We start from the raw sequence: 23,043 nt of genomic DNA on the forward strand, positions 1-23,043 counted from the left end.
AAAATGTTTTTTTCCTCATACATTTATAAAAACATTGTTTTTATAAAAACTATAAAAAGCCGTTTCGAAAATATGTATTTTTCTAAAATTGGGTGAACATTTTTTTATATTTTCAAAATATCTGAAACACCCTGCAAAATCTGCTGTTTTAGGTGGCCGTGTGACGCGTGAGGCCGTTTTTGGCGCGAGAGCGGCTCGCGCAGGCGCACGCTGATTGGCTGGACGCGCCACTGGACGGATGCGTGCGCGAGAGGCAGCGAACTCCTGTGTGCAGGGAAAAAGCCGTCGCCGCCTCAGCCTCTTTATCCAACACGAATAAGAGATCATCGAAAAATATCTCAGTAAGTATACAGTAAGCATCCACATTAATGTCAGAATGTTATTGTAGACTCCCCTTGCACTTGGAATGATTTAATACGTCAGCGCTACGCTTTAACATGATAGGATCAGGTGAAATCTGTTCGGCTCGGCCCGCGCTGTTGCTAAGCAAAGCCTGACCGCGTTAGCGCACACGACGATAGTATTCAAATAAACGCGAAAAAGCGCACGAATACTTTGCCTTGCAGTGGTCACACACAGAGAGCCGAATAAAGATGTAGCGCGTTTATGCTAATTTAGTAAAATTAGTCTGTTATCACGTGCGTCTGGATATCACTGAGCCTTGTTTATTGTTTTTGTAGGCATTGGCTAGTTGTACGTAAGCACAACACCAGCAAACACGTGAATGTATTTTCTCTAACTGTTTTTGTTCTGTTGCTATTTATTTCAGAATGAACTCATAGCGAGGCAAGCAGTAGCAATCAAAGGGACTACTGTAGCTAAATGTTAGCAGTACAGCTAGCACTGCATTTAAATCATTTTATGATGTGAATTGTGTTTTGTATTTAGGAATAAATGCATTATGAGTTAAATAGCATATGGCATGCGACGTAGAAGTAAAAAAACGTGAGAGTCGTGCAGATCTATTCAGTGTTTGCACATTGTTTGGCCTTGTTCGCCAAGATCCTTCATGACATTAAGATAAGAACATTTAACGTTAGCTGGTTTATAGCATCTCTAGTGTAAAATTGATTGAAGATGTAAATTGGTTAATGAATATAGGTTCTGCATCCCGATGTAACTGCTTGTTTTGAATGTATTCTGACTGCATGCATTGTTGTTTCTTTGGCTTTGATAACAGTATGTGTGTGCACCAACAAGTAAAGATCTTTTGGAGTTAATTGATTCTTCTCATTTTATGCAAGTTAAACTTCAAAATCAAAGGCATGTTGATCTTTTGTGTGTCTATTTGTAAGAGTCCTTCAGTATTATTTATTAGAGCAGTGTGTGTGTTTGCATGTTTATTGATATACATTTAGGTTATATTTGAGTGCAGTAAGGTTTCAATTTATTGTATTTTTTAGGGGAGCTCTGAATGGTGTAATCTCTGCACTTCCTCCAGTATAGTACCATAGGTGAGTGTCGAAATATAAATATTGACTGTTGTCATTGCAGTTAAGGTAAGCAAGGTTTAACCGTAAGTTGTAAGATTGCGCTCATTACCGTCCAGCATTTTAACTGTATAGACATATTAATGCCATATAATATAGGTAATACTTAATCCAGTGAAGTTTCATGGTTTGAAGTGCATAGCAGAAACTAATTTCTTAAGTAAACATTGTCCCTTGTCTTCAGGCAACTGTAAAGTGAACAGTAATAAAATATAACTGAAGAGACAAATTACAAGTAAAGACAATTGGAGTGAGCTTTTTTTATATATATATATATATATATATATATATATATATATATATACACAATCTTAACAGTACTGTCATATTGTAAGTGTGAGTTATCCAATCTAAAATAAACAGCAAGCATATGCTTTGCTGTATGAATTAGATATAGTATATTAATACTTACAGTAAAAAGTAATGTAGCCTAAAGCTGAGATTTTCTTGACAGTATTATTGTATTACTTAGCTGACAGCAATAAATATATGTCGTTTAAACTACAAGATCTAATGCACAGATCTATTTTGACGTCAGATGTTTGTTTATGTTTATGTGAATATACATCTAGTCAAATACACTACTTGTTGAGTTTTTAATTACCCTTTTTGTTTTTGATATGGTAAATGGGCTCCAACTACCCCCTTTTTTTTTGTTTTGTTTTTGTTTTTCTCCAGTGGGAGCCACACGGGTCACATTTGTTCATAGGAAAGACATTCAGAAACAGCCATGGGCAAGAAGAGCCAGAACCGTGAAGATGATGAGGCTGCTTCCTCAGAGGAGGAAGAGTATGTAGTGGAGAAGGTCATGGACAGGCGAGTTGTGAAGGGCCGTGTGGAATATTTCCTGAAGTGGAAAGGCTTTTCAGAGTAAGACTTCATAATACACAAATAGTGTCTAAGCAGTAGTATAGACAGTTTCAACTCAAGAAGATGTGGATGTGTGTTTCTGCATGTAAAAATGCATGAGTTTGAAAACCATCTGTAGTTTTACCTTGAGATGAAGTGACTTAAAACAAGTGATTTAAGCATAACTAGTTTAAAGGACACTCACATTTTTGCCATAGTATGTAAACTTCCTAAAGGCATATCTATGATGTGAGGAAATCCAGTGGCTTTCATTTATAATGCATGAATCATGCATTGTTTTGCAGCAAACACAACACATGGGAACCAGAAAAGAACCTGGACTGTCCAGAGCTTATCTCAGAGTTCATGAAGACTTATAAAAAGGGAAGCAGTGGAAGCACACCCAGCAGCAAGCCCTCCAGCACAGGCTCTTCCTCGGCCCGCCCCAAAGACAGTAGCAGTAGCACCAGCAAGAGGAAAAACTCAGAGGAAGAGAACGGGAGTGGCAGCAAACCCAAAAAGAAAAAGGAGGTAAGAGCTTAATAAGAAAAGGTTTAAGTAGGCCTGGCGGTAAAACAGTATCAGTATTTATTGGCGATATACGATCTTCGATAACGATAGAAAAAATGTTTGATATAGCGCACAATAGTTTCACACTTATTTAATTTAAAGCCACGTTATGAGTCATCTGCGATGAGGAGACTGTGAAAAAAAAAAAGGTACATTAGTCAAATTTTAAATAACATTTGTATCAAATGCAAACATGGTTCGATATTGGAAAAAAAAACAAGTTTCACTGTATGTTTCATATTGTTTGGTATCGATAATAATTAACTTTTCCTATAACATTTCTTAAAGGGATAATCCACCCCAAAATGAAAATTCTCATTAATCACTTACCCCAGTGTCATTCCAAACCTGTAAAATCTTTGTTCGTCTTCGGAACACAATTTAAAATATTTTGGATGAAAACCGGGAGACTGTTGACTGTCCAATAGACTGCCAAGTTAAAATAAACTGTCAAAGTCCAGAAAAGTGTGGAACCATCGTCAGAATAGTCCATCTGCCATCAGTGGTTCAACTGTAACATGAAGCGATAAGAATACTGTTTGTACACAAAGAAAACAAAAATAATGACTTTATTCAACAATTCATCTCCTCTGTCTCTCCCCAAGTCACTGTAGTGCCATTTTGGAGAATATGAGTTGGATGCAGGTGGTGTAAACTCTTCTGTTTCAGCCGCACCATAAGGATAGGTTTTCTGCGTGTATTTATGCTTTGGTTTGAAAGAAAACGGTGCATCAGTGCAGCACGGCTGACACAGAAGAGCGTAAGCTGACTGCGTCCAGCTTTTTGTTGTATTATTGAATGCAAATATTCTAGTTGCTTCATAACGTTACGGTTGAACCACAGATGGCAGATGGACTGTCCTGACAATGCTTTTCATACTGTTCTGGACCTTGACAGTGTATTTTTATTAATGACAAAATTTTCATTTTTGGGTGGATTTTCCCTTTAAAGAGCAGGTCATATGGTATTTTAAAGGTTTAAATGCCTTTAAGGTGAGAAAACATTGTAATTTTCACAGAATATACATTTATATTAGAGTAATTTGCCAATGATTAGGAAACGATTCTTTCCAAGCAAGTTCGGAGCATACCTCTCCATTCCATAAACCTACTCTGCTCTGATTGGTCAGCTGGCTAGACCTGTTGTGACTGGCACAGAGAGGAGTCCTTGAGCCAGTTAGCGAGTGCTACCATTGACAAAGCACCTTTACATAAAACAATATAGTATTCCAATCTGTTCTTATAATAATGACAAAATACAAAACCACTTATGAAAGCGAGTCGTGCCCACAGCTAAAGTTTAGCTGCTAACCGGTGAACACTTAAAACAATAATGGTGGGTACGTTAGCCTAGTGCTAGCATGACTAACTGATGAAAGGATAGTCTGTAAATCAAGAGAAGCAGTCCTTGATAAAATGACATGCTGTTACATCCGCTTTTGTAAAGAAGGGGTATGGGGAATAATATTTAACTGTCAGGGGTTGACTGCGGTCCAATACCAGTGTAAGCAATGAAAACCAGTGCTAAAGGCAAAAAACAAGTGTTTATTTATGATGTTATTGTAGGAAAGCTTGTATACAATTACAGCTTGAAGTAATATTTACATAAAAAGTAACACAAAGAAAAAATAAAGATAAGAAAACTCCAGGCCAGAGAGCTGCACGGGTCCGATTTTTTTAAATCCGCACCCGCCCGTACTTGCAGTTAGGGGGGGGGGGGGGGGCGTATAGCGTGTTTCATTTTGTTTCATATTGTCTCGCCACCATGCTAGTGGATCTGCCGTAGAGTCAATTGGTTGATCTTGGAGATAGCGGGTTAACTCCGTGTCAGCGCGCGCTCTGATCGGTAAAGGGGCAGAGATTTCAGACCTCCGTTTATTAAGGATATCTGTCACAAAACTCATCATCCGCGGCAAAGTTTTTTGAGCAAATTTCAAAGCCGCACCCGCCCGCCATCCTCTGATTGTTTTGCCGTCTGTGCTTTGCTGATGCGAGCCGCAAAAAAAAAAAAAAAAAAGCCATTGTCTGTTCTAGAAAGGATGCAGCAAAGATATTTAATGCTAGAGTATGAGGCATAGGCCTACGCTGAGTTTCATTTACAATGAGATGCGCTCTAGTTCACAGTGCAGTGCAAGTGAACGCGGCGCGCTGGTGCTTCCATGTCACGGTTATCATTGTCTGCTATATTTGCTTTTTATTTATTAAAATACATGCAATTGGTTGATGAAACATCTATTAAAATTAAGATAAAATTTGTTCAAAACGAAATTCGTTTTTAAGAAAGGTTTTCTACAAAGCAAAATTTAATGAAGTGGTAAATATCATGTCTGACGATTTACAAAACTTCATTAAGTGGTAAAAACCATGTCTCCTGATATATTGCGCATCTGATGATCCTATCTAAAAAATGAAAATAATTTTTGATAAAAAATGTTTGTAAAAAATATTTTAGTGACACGGTTTTGGCGGTTATAGAGTTCTAATGACGGTGTTCAACTATAACCGCCGGTCTCACGGTTATATACTAACCGTCACACCCCTACCCGCAGTGTTTAAAACCGCATCCGACCCGTTTTCCGACAGCAGCACTAATTAAAATCCGCACCCGACCCGACCCGCTTAAAATAGAACCGACACCCGACCCGCACCCGAAATCAAATCAGTTAAGCAAATCACATTAGACACCCTTTTTTTCGAATTTTATTGCCAGGTCATTCAGAAGTTATTTATGGAAAACTCTTTTTAAAAGATATTCGTTTTTTATACATTGTATCTTAATTTTGATCAATGTTTTATCTATCAATTGCCCATATTTTAATAAATAAGAAGCAAATATATAGCAGACAATGAAATAACCTGTGTAATTGACAGAATTACTAAAAAATATTTTGCTGCCTAAAATTTAAATATTTTTTGTATCACGCATGCATGCATGTCTATTTCCCTCATATTAAATATAAAATGCATGTGGACTGATATTTTCCAATGTCTGGACTCTTTTATTAATGGAGTAGGCTTTATAAACAGACGTTTCAATATACTGGTATTAAATGCATTTTCTGAGAATTTATATTTCACTTTTTTACTGCAAATGTCGAAATATGTGCTCTTTGGTCCATCAGTCACTGATCACATTAGAATAAAATATCTCATAATAAAATACAAAATTGACTGATTTATGAATGTATATGCATAGTTCTCATCAGTCGGAAATACAGATAAACGCTTTCATTTGTTGTATTTTTGATCCTGAAAGAAAACGGAACAACAAAAGAGCGAATCATACCACCATCTGAGGTTGTGATTCAAGTCGAACGCATCCAGGCGGATCTGCACCAGAGCGCGCATGTAAATGAGCTGAACAAAGTAAAAAAAACAGCAACCCTGGATAGCCTAGATTAGGCCCATATTCACAAATGTGTTAGCTATGGAATGAAATATCTGATATTCCGATTGTCAAATACATGCAAGTGGAAGTGTATTGTTGTTTAAACACCTTTATAGCGATCGCATTATGCGCAATATAATTTTATAACACAAATTTTAAAATAGGCTTAAATCAAACACATTTTAATTCAGATTCTGTATATAGCTATATCTATCTAAATATATATATATATATATATATATATATATATATATATATATATATATATATATATATATATATGAACGGAAAACAAAAACAACGAAGAAAAAAAAAAACAGCTGGCTGATCTTAACGTCTGTTAACTATGACTCATGCAGCCGTTCGCGCTGTGGTGTTTTTTTTTTTTAAAGTGGAACGTAGGCCTATTTTTACGTTTGCACGTGACTGTTTTGAACCCATGTTTAGACCCGTGTTTCCCTGTGTCCGACCCGACCCGCACCCGTATCCGACACAGTTGGATATTTTTCACCTGTTTCAGCCAAATTCGCGGGTCACCCGTCGGGTACCCGAGCCCGCGCAGGACTCTATCCCAGGCATCTAGGAGGAAAAAAAAGTAGGTGGTGTTGGTGCAGTGGATAAGACACATGCCTTTGGTGTGAGAGACCCGGGTTCGAATCCACTGTGAGACACCAATATGGCATGCGACCTCTGACATATAAGCAGTTGTAAGTTGCTTTGGATAAAAGCGTCAGCTAAATGAAAAAATGAAAAAATAAATGAAACCCTGTAAATAAGTTATCAATTCTACACTAACTAAAGAAAAGAAGGAATAATCTTCAGTATCCAAAGATACCCTAATATAAGCTTCTGTCACTAGCTCAAACAAAAAGTACAGCAGGTGCTGCACATCCCTTACCTAGTGAATATAACAAAAGAATACAAATTTATATCACGTGATATTCTTACTTTTCCTCTCCTTCCCTCCCCTTTGTATATATACAAATGTCCAACCAAAAGATGTTTAAATGAATGGAGGTCAAACAGAGCTTTTTGGTAAGGCACCGAACACATGCAGAAATACAGCAACCACAGCTTAACCCATAATACACAAAGTTAACATTGGCTAAAAATCACAATAATGAAAAGAATAGCAACAGACAACAAGCAAGACCTCTCTTGCATTGTCAGCGTCTTCCTTTTATAGATCCTGGTATTCACCAGGTGGAGTGAATCAAATGACATCATCGCCTCCAATGATGATTGGCAGGAAGCAGAACCAGTGGCGTAGCACTAAAAAAGTTATCGTAAAGGCGATACAAAGAGAGCGGAGACAAATCACACCACAAAACGGCACCAGCCATAACACATGCACACAACAAAAGGTTCTAATTGTATTTCTGTGGTATCCTTGAACACAGCGTCTTCTCAACATTATGTAAACACACTAATAGGTGGTTAACCAGTGACGTATATCGGTAACAGACAAAAGATCTGAAATTATGACGACTCTCTGTTGACTCGCTCTTTTGAGAGACAGTATCTTTATTAATCATGCCTTTTTTTATTAACTTCGCAGATTGTTTTAATTTACATAGGATAGCTATGTAATAAACTGCAAATGAGATATTAAAAAAAAATACATATGACCTGCTCTTTAAGATCTGAACCGATTTAGAATCTTCACATATTTGTATTGATTTTCAACTGGCTGACGGTGAACTGTCACATCCCTAAATGTGATGTAAAAATAAAACATATTTTAAGTAATATTATGATTTCTAATTGTTGTCCCTTTTTTTTTTTTTCTTAGGATGATATCCTTGTAGCAAGAGGGTTTGAGCGAGGCCTGGAGCCTGAGAAGATTATTGGAGCAACAGACTCCTGTGGAGACCTTATGTTCCTTATGAAGTGGTGAGTACAGCAGCTCTTTACATATCAGGAGAAATGTATTTTAATGAAACGCCTTATTAGAGCCTAGAAACACACTGGAACCAAAGCCACAAGTCTGACCAGATTCTAGTTAGAATAACAATAGCCGTGTTTCCACTATCGAGCTAAGACCGGCCGTGCTAGTGCGTTCCAGGGCCAGTCGCGTTTCCACTGTCACTTCCGGGGCTTGATCGTGCCTCGCCGGGGCTTCCTCGGGGCCAACGGCCAGGGTTTTTTGGCCCGACGAAAACCTTTGGGCCAAAGCGGGCCAGCTGGGGCTAGAGGAGGGTTATGAACAAAGGCGGAGTTTCTCCGTGTCTAGAGAGCGTCAGCGCAGATAATTTTAGAAAGATATCAGCTTTAACACCAGCATTAAAGACGTTTTAAAATGAGTTGAGCTCAAAACTCACTCTTAGTTAGCAGCAAGTGTTTGAAATAACTTGATCTGATGTGGATTATAATCACTAAACAAGGCAGAAATATTTAGAAGCGATGTAAAAGACTATGCACGCTTAACATTAACGTTACCATAGTAAACATGGTAAATATTACCGCTTGGATAAATCAGACATCAGCTTCTTATTCTCTATCACAATTGTGTATTTATTAAGTAACATTTTATCTGTCGTCTCGTTGCGTGAGTTTAGCTCCACGTTGCATATCATCAAAATATAATAATGATTTTTGTTCGGGAGCTTCTATAAAAAGAGAGTCTGCGCTGCGGATCATTTCAGAAAGATAACAGCTTTAACACCAGCATTAAACACTTTTTTTAAATAAGCCAAGCTCAAAACTCACTTTCAGTCAGCAGCGAGTGTTTGAAATAACTTGATCCAATGTGGATTATAATCACCATACAAGGTTGAAATATTTATAAGCGATGAAAAAGATATGCACGCTAATCATGTTACCATAGTAAACATGGTAAAATATGACCACTTGAAGAAATCAGATGTCAGCTTCTTATTCTCTATCACAATCGTGTATTTATTAAGTAACTTATTATCTGTCACAAGCCTCGTCTCGAGAGTTTATCTCACGTTGCCTATCATAAAAAAATACAGCCTAATAATAGTTTTTGTTTGGGAGCTTTTATAAAAATAGAGATATTATCTTTCATTCTAAATGTGACGGCTACTGTGGTTAATTAACAGAAACAGACTCGACTGAAAAGCAGGCTATTTTCATGAGCGTTAAAAATAAATAAAATAGAAATAAGTGTATTTATGTGTGATTAATTTTGAGTCTTGATAAATTAAATCAATATGATCAATGTATCACTTATTTATAGTTAAAACATCGGTGCTTTTGAATTTGAATATATAACATATCATGCAAACCAACGGCGGCTTTTATCATGTTCGTTTTGTGATCGCACATGTTCCAGTGACTTATTTCTTAGTTTTCTGATAACTTCTCTTTGATGGTGAAATGATGAGGTTGCATGACGTTGTTCTGAGAGACGTGTAAAGGGCGTGTTTTAGTGATGCGCAGCAGAGCTTCAGGTCCTGACTGTGGAAACCCTGCGCTATTCTGGCCTCGGTGCTACTGGCCCGGGGCTATGAGCCCCACCCGGCCCGCTTTAAGCGCTGGCTCGCACTGGCCTGACAGTGGAAATGCAGCTAATGAGTGCTTGGTTGAATCACCCGGGATGGATGTTAGCACAATATTCTTGTTACTTTGTCTTCACTTTGCTCACATTCAGAGTCAAAACTCAGGGCTGTTATGCGTTCTACAGGCTGGCATTTTCTGAGCAGTTCACAATCAATGGATACCACACATTTATGCTAAGAGAACACCAATACTATTGATGAATTGTAACTGTATGTTTACATTAGTGTATTAGCAAGGTCTGATTTTTCTATGTATTGGTACATTAGTACATACATTTACAGTACAGAAATGCCTTGATTACTTTAGTCTGACAGTTACACTATTTTGCAGTTGAATGTAAGCCCCTGTCTGTTTAATTGAGTAAAATAATCATAGTTACATGATTGTACGTTTCTTCAGTGTTCATTTTATTTGTGCAGATCTTAAAAGGTGTTGAAGGATTAAATCTGATTTTAAAAACACTGTAGAAACCCTGATTTTTTTATGATGGTACCAAAGGCAAATATGAACAAAATCAATGCCTACAGCTTTAGCAGTTGGAACCGCTGCAGTATCTAGAGGTTATTCAGTCATCAGGTGTTTTATATCTAGAGATCTGTTTCATTCTGGTTAAGCTTTAAGAAGCTTTAACTAACAAATTAAATTTATTTGAAGATTGAACGGGAGCAAATGCAGATATATAACATTGTGCAATTGTCCACTTAATGCAAATTTGTCTTTTCTTTGTGGCTGATGTCCCTCCACAGGAAAGACTCTGATGAGGCAGACCTTGTGCTTGCAAAGGAGGCCAATCACAAGTGCCCACAGATCGTCATTGCTTTCTACGAGGAGCGTCTGACCTGGCACGAAGATGGCGACAAGAAGGAAAAGAGTGTCACTCCGGTTTAAAGGACAGAGGGGGGAGGAAAGACGCTGAGTCCTCCAAACCTTGTCCCCTTTGTCACACTGGTGACACTCTCATAGCCAACCTTAACGGACCATTTAGTAAAAAAACAGCCAGCGAGCAATGGAGGTTACTGCCCACCATGACAACCTCCGTCCACCTTTCATGAAAAAGCATCTCTCACCAGACAAACCGAAAGGCCATGGCGAACAGAGTCTGCAGCAGAGCGGTGGAATGTGATCTCTTTTCTCTTACTCTCTCTGATCTTCCTTCTATTTTGTCATAATTTGTGTATTTGTGCTCCTCCAACTATGTTCTTATGATGTGTTGTGTGCTAGTGTAGATGTGAAATGATGAAAACCCGTACATGTCTAACTTTTAACTTTTATTCACACAGTTGATTTTGTAGTGGTGCTGGACATGACTGAAAATATCAGTTGTGTTTGCGTTTAACATCTCTAACGCTGGATAAAGACGTGACACTGTAGGTTTTACTTCAAGCTGTCACCCCCTCTTCTGATTTCTGCTTTGTTTTTTTTTTTAAATCAGGTAGAATTAATTTGGCTGTATTGCAATTTTTAACTGTAATAATGACCCTTGTGGGCCAAAGTCTTTTAGTTTTTTGGTTTCTGATTGTCAGTAAAGCCTCAAAGGAACTAGACATTATAATCGCTTTCCCCATATTAAAATTAGAACATTGACACTTTCTCTAATGTCTTTTAAAAACTCTCCTACTTTCAGAATAGGCCCTTTTAACCACTCTTACCTTTGAACTTGTCACTGTTGCTTGCAGGAGGGCAGACAATCTTCATGTGAGTGTGTAATGGTACATTTTTAGCTGTTTGTACACACTTTGTCCATGATATTCATTTTGCTCCATAAGTTTAACTGATATACTCCCTCTTGTGGCTGATTTGGTGAACACATTCCCTGTTTGACCTCATGAACTCAGAGCTGTTCTCATTCACATGGTAGTTTAAGCATATGTTGGGTTCTTGTTACTTTTTTAACCTAGAGCTGACTCAATAAAATGGTGTTTATCAAGGTTACATGACTGTACTAGAGTTTTGTGCTCTGTATTGCTTTTTTTGTGTGCTTTGCAAAGCCACTGAACAAAAGCTATATTCCTTCGAGATCATTTACAACAGGGAAAGAGCTGGTTTTATTTACTGACAGCAGTAGAATAGGGTGAAAGGTTTAGTTTGAGTTGTTTGTAATAAGAGGAAACATTTTTAAACCAGGATGAAAGTGTAGTTAATTTTTTTTTTTTTATTATTATTACAAAGGGGATGGACCTATTGTAATGATCATGATCATTTATACTCATGACTCTGTTTTAGCTGTTGTTTTAAAATGTACAACAATAGTAGTCTTTGCTATGTAAAATGCAAAGCCTTTTTAATGTCCTGTACCATACTGCAGTAAATCTAGTTTCAACACTAACAGTTGAACGTTTCTTGAAACCTGGCTTTTTTAATTGAGTCCAAATAAATTTCATTGTAGTGCTGAGATTATGACGTTTTACTCTATGCAATGTTTGTGAAAAAACTATATAAAATGATTTATTTTAATATCAGATATGCACCTTTCCATTTAGTCCAGTTGCCATTGCAGTTTTCTGGAAAGCAGGGCTGATGTGCACCAGCAGATGTCATAATGGAGCAAGTCTTGCCTGTTTGTACTGATAAAAAAAAATATATATATACCATAAAAGCTGCATAGGAATTTTGAATACTTTTTATTAAAGTAAAATATTTGGTCTATAAATGCATCATATTCGCTGATATTTGAGATCTTATATGTCTACTTATTTCTCTATTTTGACCTAGTCCTGATAGTTTAATGCCAGTTTTACATTTATATGAATGCTTTAAAAAAATAATAATGCTCAGTTTCATAGATATTTAATATCCCAGTCATGTCTTACGGATAGCCTTGCCATGCATATTTGTTTAGCTTCATTATAGACTTCAAGTTTACTCTTTTCCTTTCAATATCGTGTTTCTGAGACATTTGGACTATTGTGAATGTGGCTTGTAGCCCCTTCGTGGCCTCCGCTCCGTACAGTCCAGTCTTAGAGAGATGACATCTGAGCCGTGACATAATGCCGTTTTCTCAACTACCTCAGTGGCAGTGGAATTTTCCAAAGGGGAAAAGAGGGAAGCGGTTGAGCTCTGAAAAGGAATTCGGAGGTCACTAGTAAATTTTCAGCCCTGGCAGCAGAAGTCTCAGCAGATAGCTGAGAGGCTTGTGTTTATGCTTTATGGAGAGCTGTCACACTCGCTCTGCTCCACCAGGACTCCAGGAATGCAAGATCAGGAGAGACAGAGTTTAGAACATGTGAAGTCACATTTGAAAATGGGAACAAAATGACTGTTGAATTGTTAAATTAATAGTTTGACCAACAAAAAAAAAAAAATCTATTATCAAACCTGTATGTTCTTAAATTAAAGGTTCTTTACTGGCATTAAAGGTTCCATGAAGAACATTTAACATCCATATAAAAAGTGGGTCTTTGCAGTTTTTTTTTATTCCCTAAAGAACCATTCAGTGATCCGTTCTTAAAAGAACCGTTATTTTCTTATTGTGATGAACATTTTGTTATCTAAAGAAACATATTCCACTCTAGAACCTTTTGTCTAGGAAAGATTCCATAGATTCCATAGAAGTTCTTCATGGAACCAATAAAAAAAATATATATATTTTTAGAGTCTTTAAAGTGGAAAAATATTCTGTAGATTATTAAAATGTCCTTCACGCGAGGAAAAATTGGCAGTTTTAAGAACGGATTACTGAAAGGTCTTTTGAGGAGCCAAAAATGGTGGTTCTCTTAAAACAACAGATTCTTTATTTGCAATGATGGTTCCATGAAGAACCTTTAATAACCGCAGAACCCTTGTAATCCGCAAAAGTTCTTTAGATTATTATAATGTTCTTCACATTAAGAAAAGTGTTTCTTTTAAGAATTTTTCACTGAAAAATTCTCTTAGGAACCAAAAATGGTGGTTCTACATTATTCATGTCTTTACTGACATGAAGAAGCATTCATGCATCCTTTCCGATCCACAAACGATTCTTTAGATTATTAAAATGTTTTTTTTTTTTTAAGAACTGGTCACTGAATGATTATGGCATTAGCTGAAAAAAAAAAACTTTTAAAACCTTTATTTTTATGAATGTTTGACTTTGTGTTTATTTCTTCAAAGTATATCTGTTTCACCAAAGAAAGTCATGTGGGTTTGGAATGACATAAGGATTAGCAAATGATCACAGAATTGTAACTTTTGGACAAACTATTTGTTTAAAGTCATAATCCCCATGTTGAACTATGAGCAGAATGTTGGGCTTTGCCTTTCCTAAGCAATGTTTTTACCAATAAGCAAAGAGTGCATGCTTTGAATATGTTTGCTGAAGCTGAAAAAGTCAGCGAGCGGCGAATAGAGTCTGTGTGCATGGTTTCTGGGATGCATGTGGTCCGGTGCGTTTTTGCTGTGCATAAGCTCTAATAGATGGCTGTCAAGGGGACCACTGAACAGCTGTGGTCGAGGGCTGGAGTTTGGGAGGGGAAGACTGCAGCAGTGTGTTCAAGCCACACTGCAGCACCGTCCAAACCACTGGAACACACACACACACACACACACACACACAGTGTGCATTCAAGCAACGTCACTTCCTTCAGATCAGCTTTCAGCGTCCTAAAGGCCTCATAAGTACGATATGTGACAATTTTCCGAATCCCTTTCCGAACCTAAAAAGCCTAAACCCACACGCAAGTGCAATTATACCACAATTCTGCTGAATTGTAGTGCAAGATTATGTGCGGCGCCATTAAGAATGCAAGGTCACGTCATTAGACGTGACCTTTCGAGATACTTATCAGCCCTCTATTGGGTAGTTGCTCGAAATGTGGACCGTAATGCTGCAGCGAAGCTCTTTGCGTTTAATGCGCAGCAAAGCGTCCCGAAACAAAGCCCAACCTCTCCCAGCAGCCCCCTCTGTGGAGTGAGCAGTCTGGCATAACGTCCAGTCCTCCTCCACCCCCATCTCTTCCCCTAGCCGAGGGAGTGAGAGAATTATGGCCGCCATAAAAGGCAGATAATGCATTGTTAACTAATTCTGTCTGCTCAGAGCTGATGTATCCACTGCTCTAAATCTCCATGCCTCCAATAAAATGCAAATGCTAATGCTCGGCCTCCACGAGCTGATATCATTTGTAACAGGCCAGAGGTAAAAGCTGAGATAGGGTGGGGCAGGGGAGCTTGGCTATCTGGAGATGCTCGGCAGGAGGAAGAAGATACAGCGTGGCGAGAAAGCCTATTAGAGCTGCGTTTAATAGCAAAGCTCTGTATGAACGGCCAGTTTTGGTGCTGGAGCTTTTGGAGGGAGGGAGTGAATGAGCGCAGAGTAAATGTCACTGTGGGTTACTCTACGAACTGATTCATGGGCTTTTTTAAATTAGCTTTGAGCAAATCATTACATTACTTTGTATGTATTATTTACAGCGCGCTGCACGACGAGTTTCGCTGTTGAAATATTACATCCCTTAAGGACATTCTAATTATAAAAATCTGGGCATCTAAATCATAAATATAAATTTTAATACTTTCATTAAGATTTGTGGAGCATTTGGCTATGATCAGTTTGTGACCAGTGTTTAATGTTATAAATTGCATTTATTATATATAAATATTGTGAAAAATTATAACAATTTAAAATATATCTTTTTAATAATAATTTAAGTAATAAGCATTTGTTTAGCTATAATTCACTAAAAAATTTTTAGCTTATACTTTCATTTAATATATTACAATTGCAAAATTTGTACGCAATTTAAAAGAACTATTTTCTATTTTAATATTATTTAATTATATAATCTAAATAATGCATATTTTGAATAATATAGTAAATCTTTAAATAATATAGTTTGCATTTGTTCAGTTTGCAGTTTTCTTTCTTGATTCTGCTCTGCAGTTAACAAGAAAGCAGCACCTTCATTTTCTGAACTCGTTCCTGTGTCACTCTTTAACCTACTGGGACTTCTAAATATTGATTCTGCCCTATACTGTAATTACAAAATGGCAGTTTTCTGTCATTTCTTAATGATGGCTGATTTGTGTCCCTTCCACACGTGCCGTGTGCTGTGATTAGACTGTAAATTCATTTTCACTGAGCACATTAAAGATGAGAGAGAAAGACCGAGAGAGATAATGTCACATAATATCAAGCCTTATTAGGCGAAAATGTTTATTTCAAGCCTTTAAACACATGGAATTATTCTTACGCCTAAATTACACCAGCCCTGCAATTACATATCTACATTTATATATTTATTTCTATGATTTATCTAATGCCCATCTGCAAATGTGTTGCGGCTGACCTCCTCTAGCATAAAAATTGACCACAATGCTGATATAGCCTCATCATAGTAGGCCAAATTCACTTCTAAATGTAGGTTTCAATTGCTTTTCGCTTAGTAGTATTGCTCCAGTTTTCTCCGATGACTGTTATTTAATGGTAACATAGGCCTAAACTGATCACAGTGCAGTGGGAACTAACTGCACAGTTAATCTCAGTAACCGTCTCACTTCTGCTCTGGAATTACACACTTGTGTGTATTCACTGTGTTGGAGGGAAGCAATTAAACACCTCTGAGTTGGCACACGGCTATCAGAATCGATTCTGAGCATGTAGATCAGTATAACTACTCAAGTTACTACCACAATTCGTCACAGTTTTTGGGTAACCCTTTTCTTTGTAGCCTTTATGAATATATTCATAATGTACGATATAATGCATGTGTTTTCATAAATATGTGTAAGCAAAGTTAAAATATGTTAGAATATTTGCAGATGCCTTTACATCTGGAATTGGCTGTTTTTCATGTATTTTAATGCAAAAGTGCAAAAGTGAATAGATTAATATTACAATGTACTATAAATGTTGTTATAAATTATTCACAAGATCATATAATACATTATAAGCCACGTTACTAGGCATGATTAATTCATTAAAATACTTTTATTTGGCTATGATCGGTTTGTTTAATACTATATATATATATATATATATATATATATATATATATATATACACACTGTTTGAAATAAAATACTGTTTTCTATTTTAATATATAAATAATATGCATTTGTTCAGTTCACGATTGCATACATTTAGAGAATGTTAATTTTATTAATATATATATATATATTAATATCGTTTTCAAATTTGTAGTTTCCTTGTTGCATCTGAAATTGGTTGTGTTTAAATGCATTATACTATATAAAGCTGTAAGAATGAATAGATAATGTATTATAATCAGTCACACAATCATTAAAGTATAGTTATATGCATTAAATAATAAAGCATTACTGTCTTTTTTATATATATATTAAATTTTGATAAAGTTGATTTTCCATCCCTGTTTTCTGTACTCGAGAGGCAGCTTAACAGAATGAAAGGTCAGCCAAAAGCGCCCACCTGCTGGCCTCTCCTGCATCCCATCATGCCCCTGGGCTCGGAAGGCCACTTCGCATTACTTTAATTATTTTAAGTCAGCATGTGTCCTCAAATTTATGATGGCGACTTATCGGCGCCTATTTGCTTTAAAAGTCTTCTTGAGTTTCCTGACTGAGCTGGATGTGGAGAGTGCTAATCCACTCGCATTGAGGACAGACACGTTCAGACATTGGACCGCAGGCACTTATTTAAACTGACAGAGCGCTGTACTAGAGTACAGGCAGCTTCACATGGCACAATGGAGCCTCTAGAGTTACGGCATCCCCGGAGGACTGTGTTATCTGAAAACAGAGGGCTCTGTGATCAGTTATGTGCAGAACACCCCAGCTGGTGAACTAAAGGGCCGCGGACACATCTGTCCGATGGAAACGTTGGCCCATCACATGCATTTCAATTGTAAATGACTGATAGGGCTTTCAGGAGAGAGCTGATCTTTGAGACAGGGATTCCTCTATTGAATCTCTGGGAAATCCCCTGGCTTTCAGGACAGGCATGCTATGGAACTTAAAATAATTTCTTAACCTGATCTGATTTAATGGATAAATCTGATGGAGGAATTTGGAGTTCAAAAGATGTAAAAAAATAAATTATCTAATTTGTCCTTGGAAATGGTATTCAATGAATATCACATGGCATTTATTAACATACTACCATTCGAAAGCTGAGAGTCACTGGAATTTTTTTATTTTATTTCTTTTCTAAGAAATTAATACTTTTTTTTCAGCCAGGGTGCATTGAATTGATTAAAAGTGATGGTAAATAAATGTATAATGTTACAAAAGATACATGTTGTTCTTTCAAACTTTCTATTCATCAAAGAATCCTGAATATATATATATATATATATATATATATATATATATATATATATATATATATATATATATATATATATATATACATATACATACACAAAAAATATCAAGAAGCTTTTTTTCATTTGAAAAATATTATTAAGACTGAATTTCTGAAGGATCATGTGACATTGAAGAGAAATGATACTGACGATTCAGCTTTGGATTACAGGAATAAATTAGATTTTAAAATATATTCAAATAGAAGACTATATGATTATCTTTTGATGGATTTTTTGATCAAATAAATGCAACCATGCTAAGCATAAGATACAAAAAATATTACAAAAAAACTGACCGACCCTAAACTTTTATTGTGTGTAGGTGTAAACATCCATTCTCAAGAACTGTATTAAGAAACAAGGGTAAACATTTGTTAACAGGATGACTGGCACAATTTGTTATTATTTTATTTTGTGGAATTTTTTTTTGAAATACATATACATAGACAATACATATTTTTAACTGAGTATTGTACATTTTTAAAAATGTAGTCTAAAATAATTTATAATTTATAATAATAAAATACCTTTTGTCTTATATTTGTATAAATACTGAGTATTATTTTTATGAGATAAAAGGGACATTAAAAAAAGTATACTGCATACAGTACACAAACACATTCTGACTGATTTAAAAATAGTAAGACTTTCCCACAAAGCTCCCTTTTGGTCTGCAATTCAACCAGAATGGCCTCGCAGAAATCCAGGAATTATCAGAGGATTGAGCAAATGGCCTCTCCAGCAGACGACGTCTCTGTCTGGCTCTTCCTCTCTCTCTCTCTCTCTCTCTCTCTCTTCAAATCACACTCCCGTCCCGCCTGTCTCGACAACTAGAGCTTTTCCACAAAGAATTTATCTTCCACAAAGGTTTCTGTTTGTTTGTAGAGAGCATTGCTGGTTCTTCGAAGTGTTATGAACCGGTTCAGTATGCTGCATTTAAAGACTGTGAGTGAAAACAGTGCATAAAAGTTTGTGTTGCATGTTTCCACTCCTGACCTCTGGAGTTCAGCTTGTCCACACCTGGCTTCCTTTAGCCTTCTATAGAGAGACTCTTGTCATATAGAGAGGGAACAGGGTCCAAATGATTAACAAACACATGGAGAAAGAAACACAATCGGTTCCTCTGATGATACTGGGTGTAACGCCACTGTTTAGCTTCTCACGGAAAAGAAAATGCCTTTGTTAAAGAGCCATGGTGTGTGTATGAAAGAGCCATAGTCGATTACAAATTTAGTGGGTTTGACTAAATTAGGTATTTATGAAAATAAAAATATTGGCCAAGACTCATTATGAACAATACAAAAGGATCTTAAGAACCCCAAAAGGGAGGCCAAACTACGTGAAAATGCATGGCAGATGTGTTTCCCTGGCAACAGCAAGGTCACGAGAAGCCTGCCTTTACGGGGAACAGAAAAGACATTTCCTGTGTGTGCCGCCCAGTGGACAGAAATGAAGGGGGCTGGAGGGGTGGCAGGAAACAACAGTGGCACTGCTGGGTTCACTTACTGCCCTGCTGGAGCCTCCGCCGCCACTGGACTACTGCTTCTGAAACCTCCTGCTGTTTGGGGTTCCTCATCATAAATCCAGGTAAGGAGGGACCCTTTGAGTCCACAGGCACTGCAGGGGGTCAGAGGCCTAATGATTTGCTCTTTCAAACAAAAAGCATAACTGAAAAGATCACATTGAAAATCTGGGATTTTTCACTAAGTTTTCTTTTTTAAATTAAATGTAATTTATTTATTTTTACTTGTATGAGGGTATGTAAGATGACTTTGATTTTTAAAAAGAATAGTTTTGTACATTTTGTCCTCCAAAATAAGCTAGATTTTATCCTAAAGGTTAAACTACATCAAGGCTATTTTTTGCAAATGTCAGCATGGGGCAAGTTGTCACATATGTTTTTAAGATAGTATCCAAGACTTTAAAGAAACCAACTTATGAAAATAAATTCACCCTGAAAAACTATTGGGGGTGTATTTAATACACTCATTTGGTTACAAGATATTTACAATATGATGCTTTCAACAAACTTTAAACAAAGACAGATAATAATAATAATAATAATAATAATAATAATAATAATAATAATTATTATTATTATTATTATTATTATTTATCCCTTCTAAGACCTGTCAACAAAAATTACAGTTCATTTAAGTGCCTACATCATGGGTATTGGGCGGAATATAAATATTCAAAATTCTACTCAGCTAAAAATTACAGAATTATACACATATACTTGCACTTTGCCCATGAATACATGAATTTAAAAAGTCTTAAATATTGTATTTTTATATAAATAATGTATCTTATGGTTTATTTATCATTAATTAATAAACATGAAAGCTCAAACGTATGACCTTCTGTGTTTACGACTCCGTTCGAGTAAGTAAATTATTCAATGACTCATTTAAAACACAAAAAGACTCGCTTGTTGCCTCCTACTGGTAAAAACCATAGACAGTAAAACTGGTAACCCCCAGAAAGAGTCACTGAACGAGTCGGCGTACGAATAAATTGATTCTTTTGTAGAGATCAGAATCAAAGATTCGAGTCACTGAGACGATTCTAAATCTCCACGGCCGGTCATGTGACTCAACATGGCGTCATCATGAGATAGAATAAACCATAGACATATACATATTTATATGTCTATGGAATAAACAACTTTGGGCTTCAGTTTTCACGCCTTCATGTGAGTGTCATTTATCATTTTAAATATATTTTTCAAACGTAATGTATTGTGGAGAACATCACTTAGTGCACTATTTTTTATTATATAAATACTATTGCATTAGATTGCAAACTATGAATCCAGGTGGAAAATCATGCTAAATCAAAGTAATTTCTAGTGGATATATGAAATCAGATCGCCTCTGGTTCATACGGGTGTCCTAATAGGTTAGGAGTGTATTCCCACCTTTTTGTTGACAAAGTATACACCAAAATACGACGATCCTCCAAACTGCGTAGGTAGAAATAGCTAAATATATATACGCTATATTGTAAACACACTGACTATAGTTTCTGATTTCTTTTTATTAGTTTAAACACGGTTGTCAGTACTTAATTATGATAAGTAATAATTATCTTCATTTCTGACCAGAATTAAACAGTAATAATGTCATATTTGATCTTTTTTCTTTTACTTTTTTTTTCTCAGATAATTACTGCGGACCCTCTAGCGTCCCCTTGTGGTCCCCATGGTTCGAAAACCACAGTAATAGAAAAATAATCTCTGATTTTAGGATAAGTATGTTAGACATTGGTAGTTGTAGTTACAACCGAAAAGACCCCACATGCTTAATTTTGATCCATATCCATTCTTTCTTAATATTTTACAACCATATTTTTGTGACATGGAAATTGTGGCTGTGCTACAGAATCTTTCTTTAAAATAAACCTTTTCCACATTGACATGACTTTGTAGCTTTAGTGTGGATGTGGTGTGTGTGCTGTAGACTGGCTGCCCTCTGCCCTTCTGAGCAGGATTTACATTTTTAGGATAATGTTTTGTTCACTGTCAGATTAAACCTATAGAAGAAAGGTTTCAACAAACTGCTAAAATGTTACGTGAAATAAGATCCTCTGGCAATGTGATTGGAGCGCTGACAAATGTCTGTTGTTGTACCAGAGTTGGCACCAGTGGGACAGAGGCCAAACGGCGCTCTTTACAGAGTTATGAGCTTGTGAATAAAGACAGATTGGGTACTTAAGGGCATGTGTTCACTCCTGTAAATAGCCACAGAGGATGTAATGTGCTCCTATTTTCATTTGATGTTCGTAATTCTGGCATCTATTCAACATTTATTCACAATAACACATGTATTTATTTGAATCTATAATGTAAGTAAAATAATCATGAACATATCTTAATATGAATCAAATGACTTAAAATGCATTTATTCAATAAAATGTATTTAATATCTGAGAATAGATATTTCATGTAAATAGAATTTTCTAAATGTTTTAAAATTAAATAAATAGAATGACCATGAGATTATTTTTTACAATTTTTTTAGAAGAAGATTAAGGGTGCAATGCTATATAAATGTCGATCAGAGCAGACATAAGAAAAGCTGGTGTTTGACGGGCACCAGAGGGCGCTGACAAGCTTATTATTACTATTATTATTATTATTATTATTATTATTATTATTATTTTTAATAAAACGTGTAACTTGTGCAGTTTCCTCAGTGTGATGAGTGAAAACATGACGAGCTAAGTATGTGAGTATAGCATAAATTGACTGTTTTTAAGCATAGTTTCAAAATCATTTAAATAATATAACAATTGTCTATCAGTCTCTATTTATGTTCTGAAGACTCTTTCAATGAAAATGACATAGAAGATAGCAAATATATTTGTGTTGGAAACATTTAGCTACATAAGAGGTGCATCCTAGTGAAGAGTGGATGCTAGTAAACATATTTATAGACCAAGAAGTCTGTTGTGTTACAATATGATTAAATCACACTTACAAATATGATAATGTAACCATAATAAACCAAAAGACTACAATGGGTACAATTATAAATTTATTCATTTAGATATAAAAAAAAAAAGAGATCAAATTTTACATGTTCCTTCTGTAGTAGCAATAACCGTAGTAGGAGTTTTGAAATGGTAAATAATGAAAGGTTTGTTTGGGGAATGTTGGAAAGGCCTGTCATTGGGATTCTTCCATTCCTCACTTCTGTAACAGAGAATAAATGCCTTCTGCTTTCTGGCAGTGCTCAGTTGGTGTGTTGTAGTATTGTGGAACAAACGGCCACCAGAGGGCACTTTTAGATCAGTGTGAAACGCATCTGAAGCTGATTAAAAGGTGTGAAAGAATTTTTTCCCATTAACCTTGTGAATTTTCACCCTCATTTTATTTACCCCTTAGGCAGGTAATATAAAATAAAACAAAATAACTCTTAATAAGTCATTGGAATTAAAAAATAATATATAGAAAAATTTTCTTT

The 23,043-nt window shown here is 36.1% G+C and overlaps 1 protein-coding gene and 1 long non-coding RNA gene across 5 annotated transcripts in view; both read left to right on the forward strand.

Moving 5' to 3' along the window:
* Nucleotides 1–159: 159 nt before the first annotated feature.
* LOC113065705 (chromobox protein homolog 5-like) lies at nucleotides 160–12,213 on the forward strand. Of its 2 annotated transcripts, none has more exons than XM_026237176.1 (6): nucleotides 160–341; nucleotides 1,404–1,454; nucleotides 2,172–2,360; nucleotides 2,645–2,870; nucleotides 8,089–8,189; nucleotides 10,568–12,213. In XM_026237176.1, exons 3-6 carry the CDS (start codon nucleotides 2,221–2,223, stop codon nucleotides 10,707–10,709), a joined length of 609 nt encoding a protein of 202 aa, XP_026092961.1. In that variant the 5' UTR covers nucleotides 160–341; nucleotides 1,404–1,454; nucleotides 2,172–2,220; the 3' UTR covers nucleotides 10,710–12,213. The 2 variants fall into 2 exon arrangements, with proteins under 2 accessions (XP_026092961.1, XP_026092960.1); XM_026237175.1 differs by having other exon boundaries at nucleotides 164–341; nucleotides 2,169–2,360.
* An 8,207-nt stretch (nucleotides 12,214–20,420) lies between these two features.
* LOC113065718 (uncharacterized) overlaps nucleotides 20,421–23,043 on the forward strand; it is a 60,752-nt gene continuing 58,129 nt past the window's right edge. For all 3 annotated transcript variants that reach the window (XR_003279067.1, XR_003279066.1, XR_003279069.1), the window contains exon 1: nucleotides 20,421–20,771. This is a non-coding gene — a long non-coding RNA (uncharacterized LOC113065718). The remainder of the gene's footprint in view (nucleotides 20,772–23,043) is intronic.

Source organism: Carassius auratus, chromosome 48, assembly GCF_003368295.1.
Source record: "Carassius auratus strain Wakin chromosome 48, ASM336829v1, whole genome shotgun sequence".
Classification (NCBI taxonomy): domain Eukaryota; kingdom Metazoa; phylum Chordata; class Actinopteri; order Cypriniformes; family Cyprinidae; genus Carassius; species Carassius auratus.

What these genes read in the sequence shown, in the direction of transcription:
- LOC113065705 (XM_026237176.1), top strand. Translation starts at nt 2,221, where the DNA reads ATGGGCAAGAAGAGCCAGAACCGTGAAGATGATGAGGCTGCTTCCTCA. An exon ending in AAGTGGAAAGGCTTTTCAGA is followed by an intron (nt 2,361 to 2,644) that starts GTAAGACTTCAT and finishes ATTGTTTTGCAG; the next exon opens with CAAACACAACACATGGGAAC. An exon ending in CTTATGTTCCTTATGAAGTG is followed by an intron (nt 8,190 to 10,567) that starts GTGAGTACAGCA and finishes GTCCCTCCACAG; the next exon opens with GAAAGACTCTGATGAGGCAG.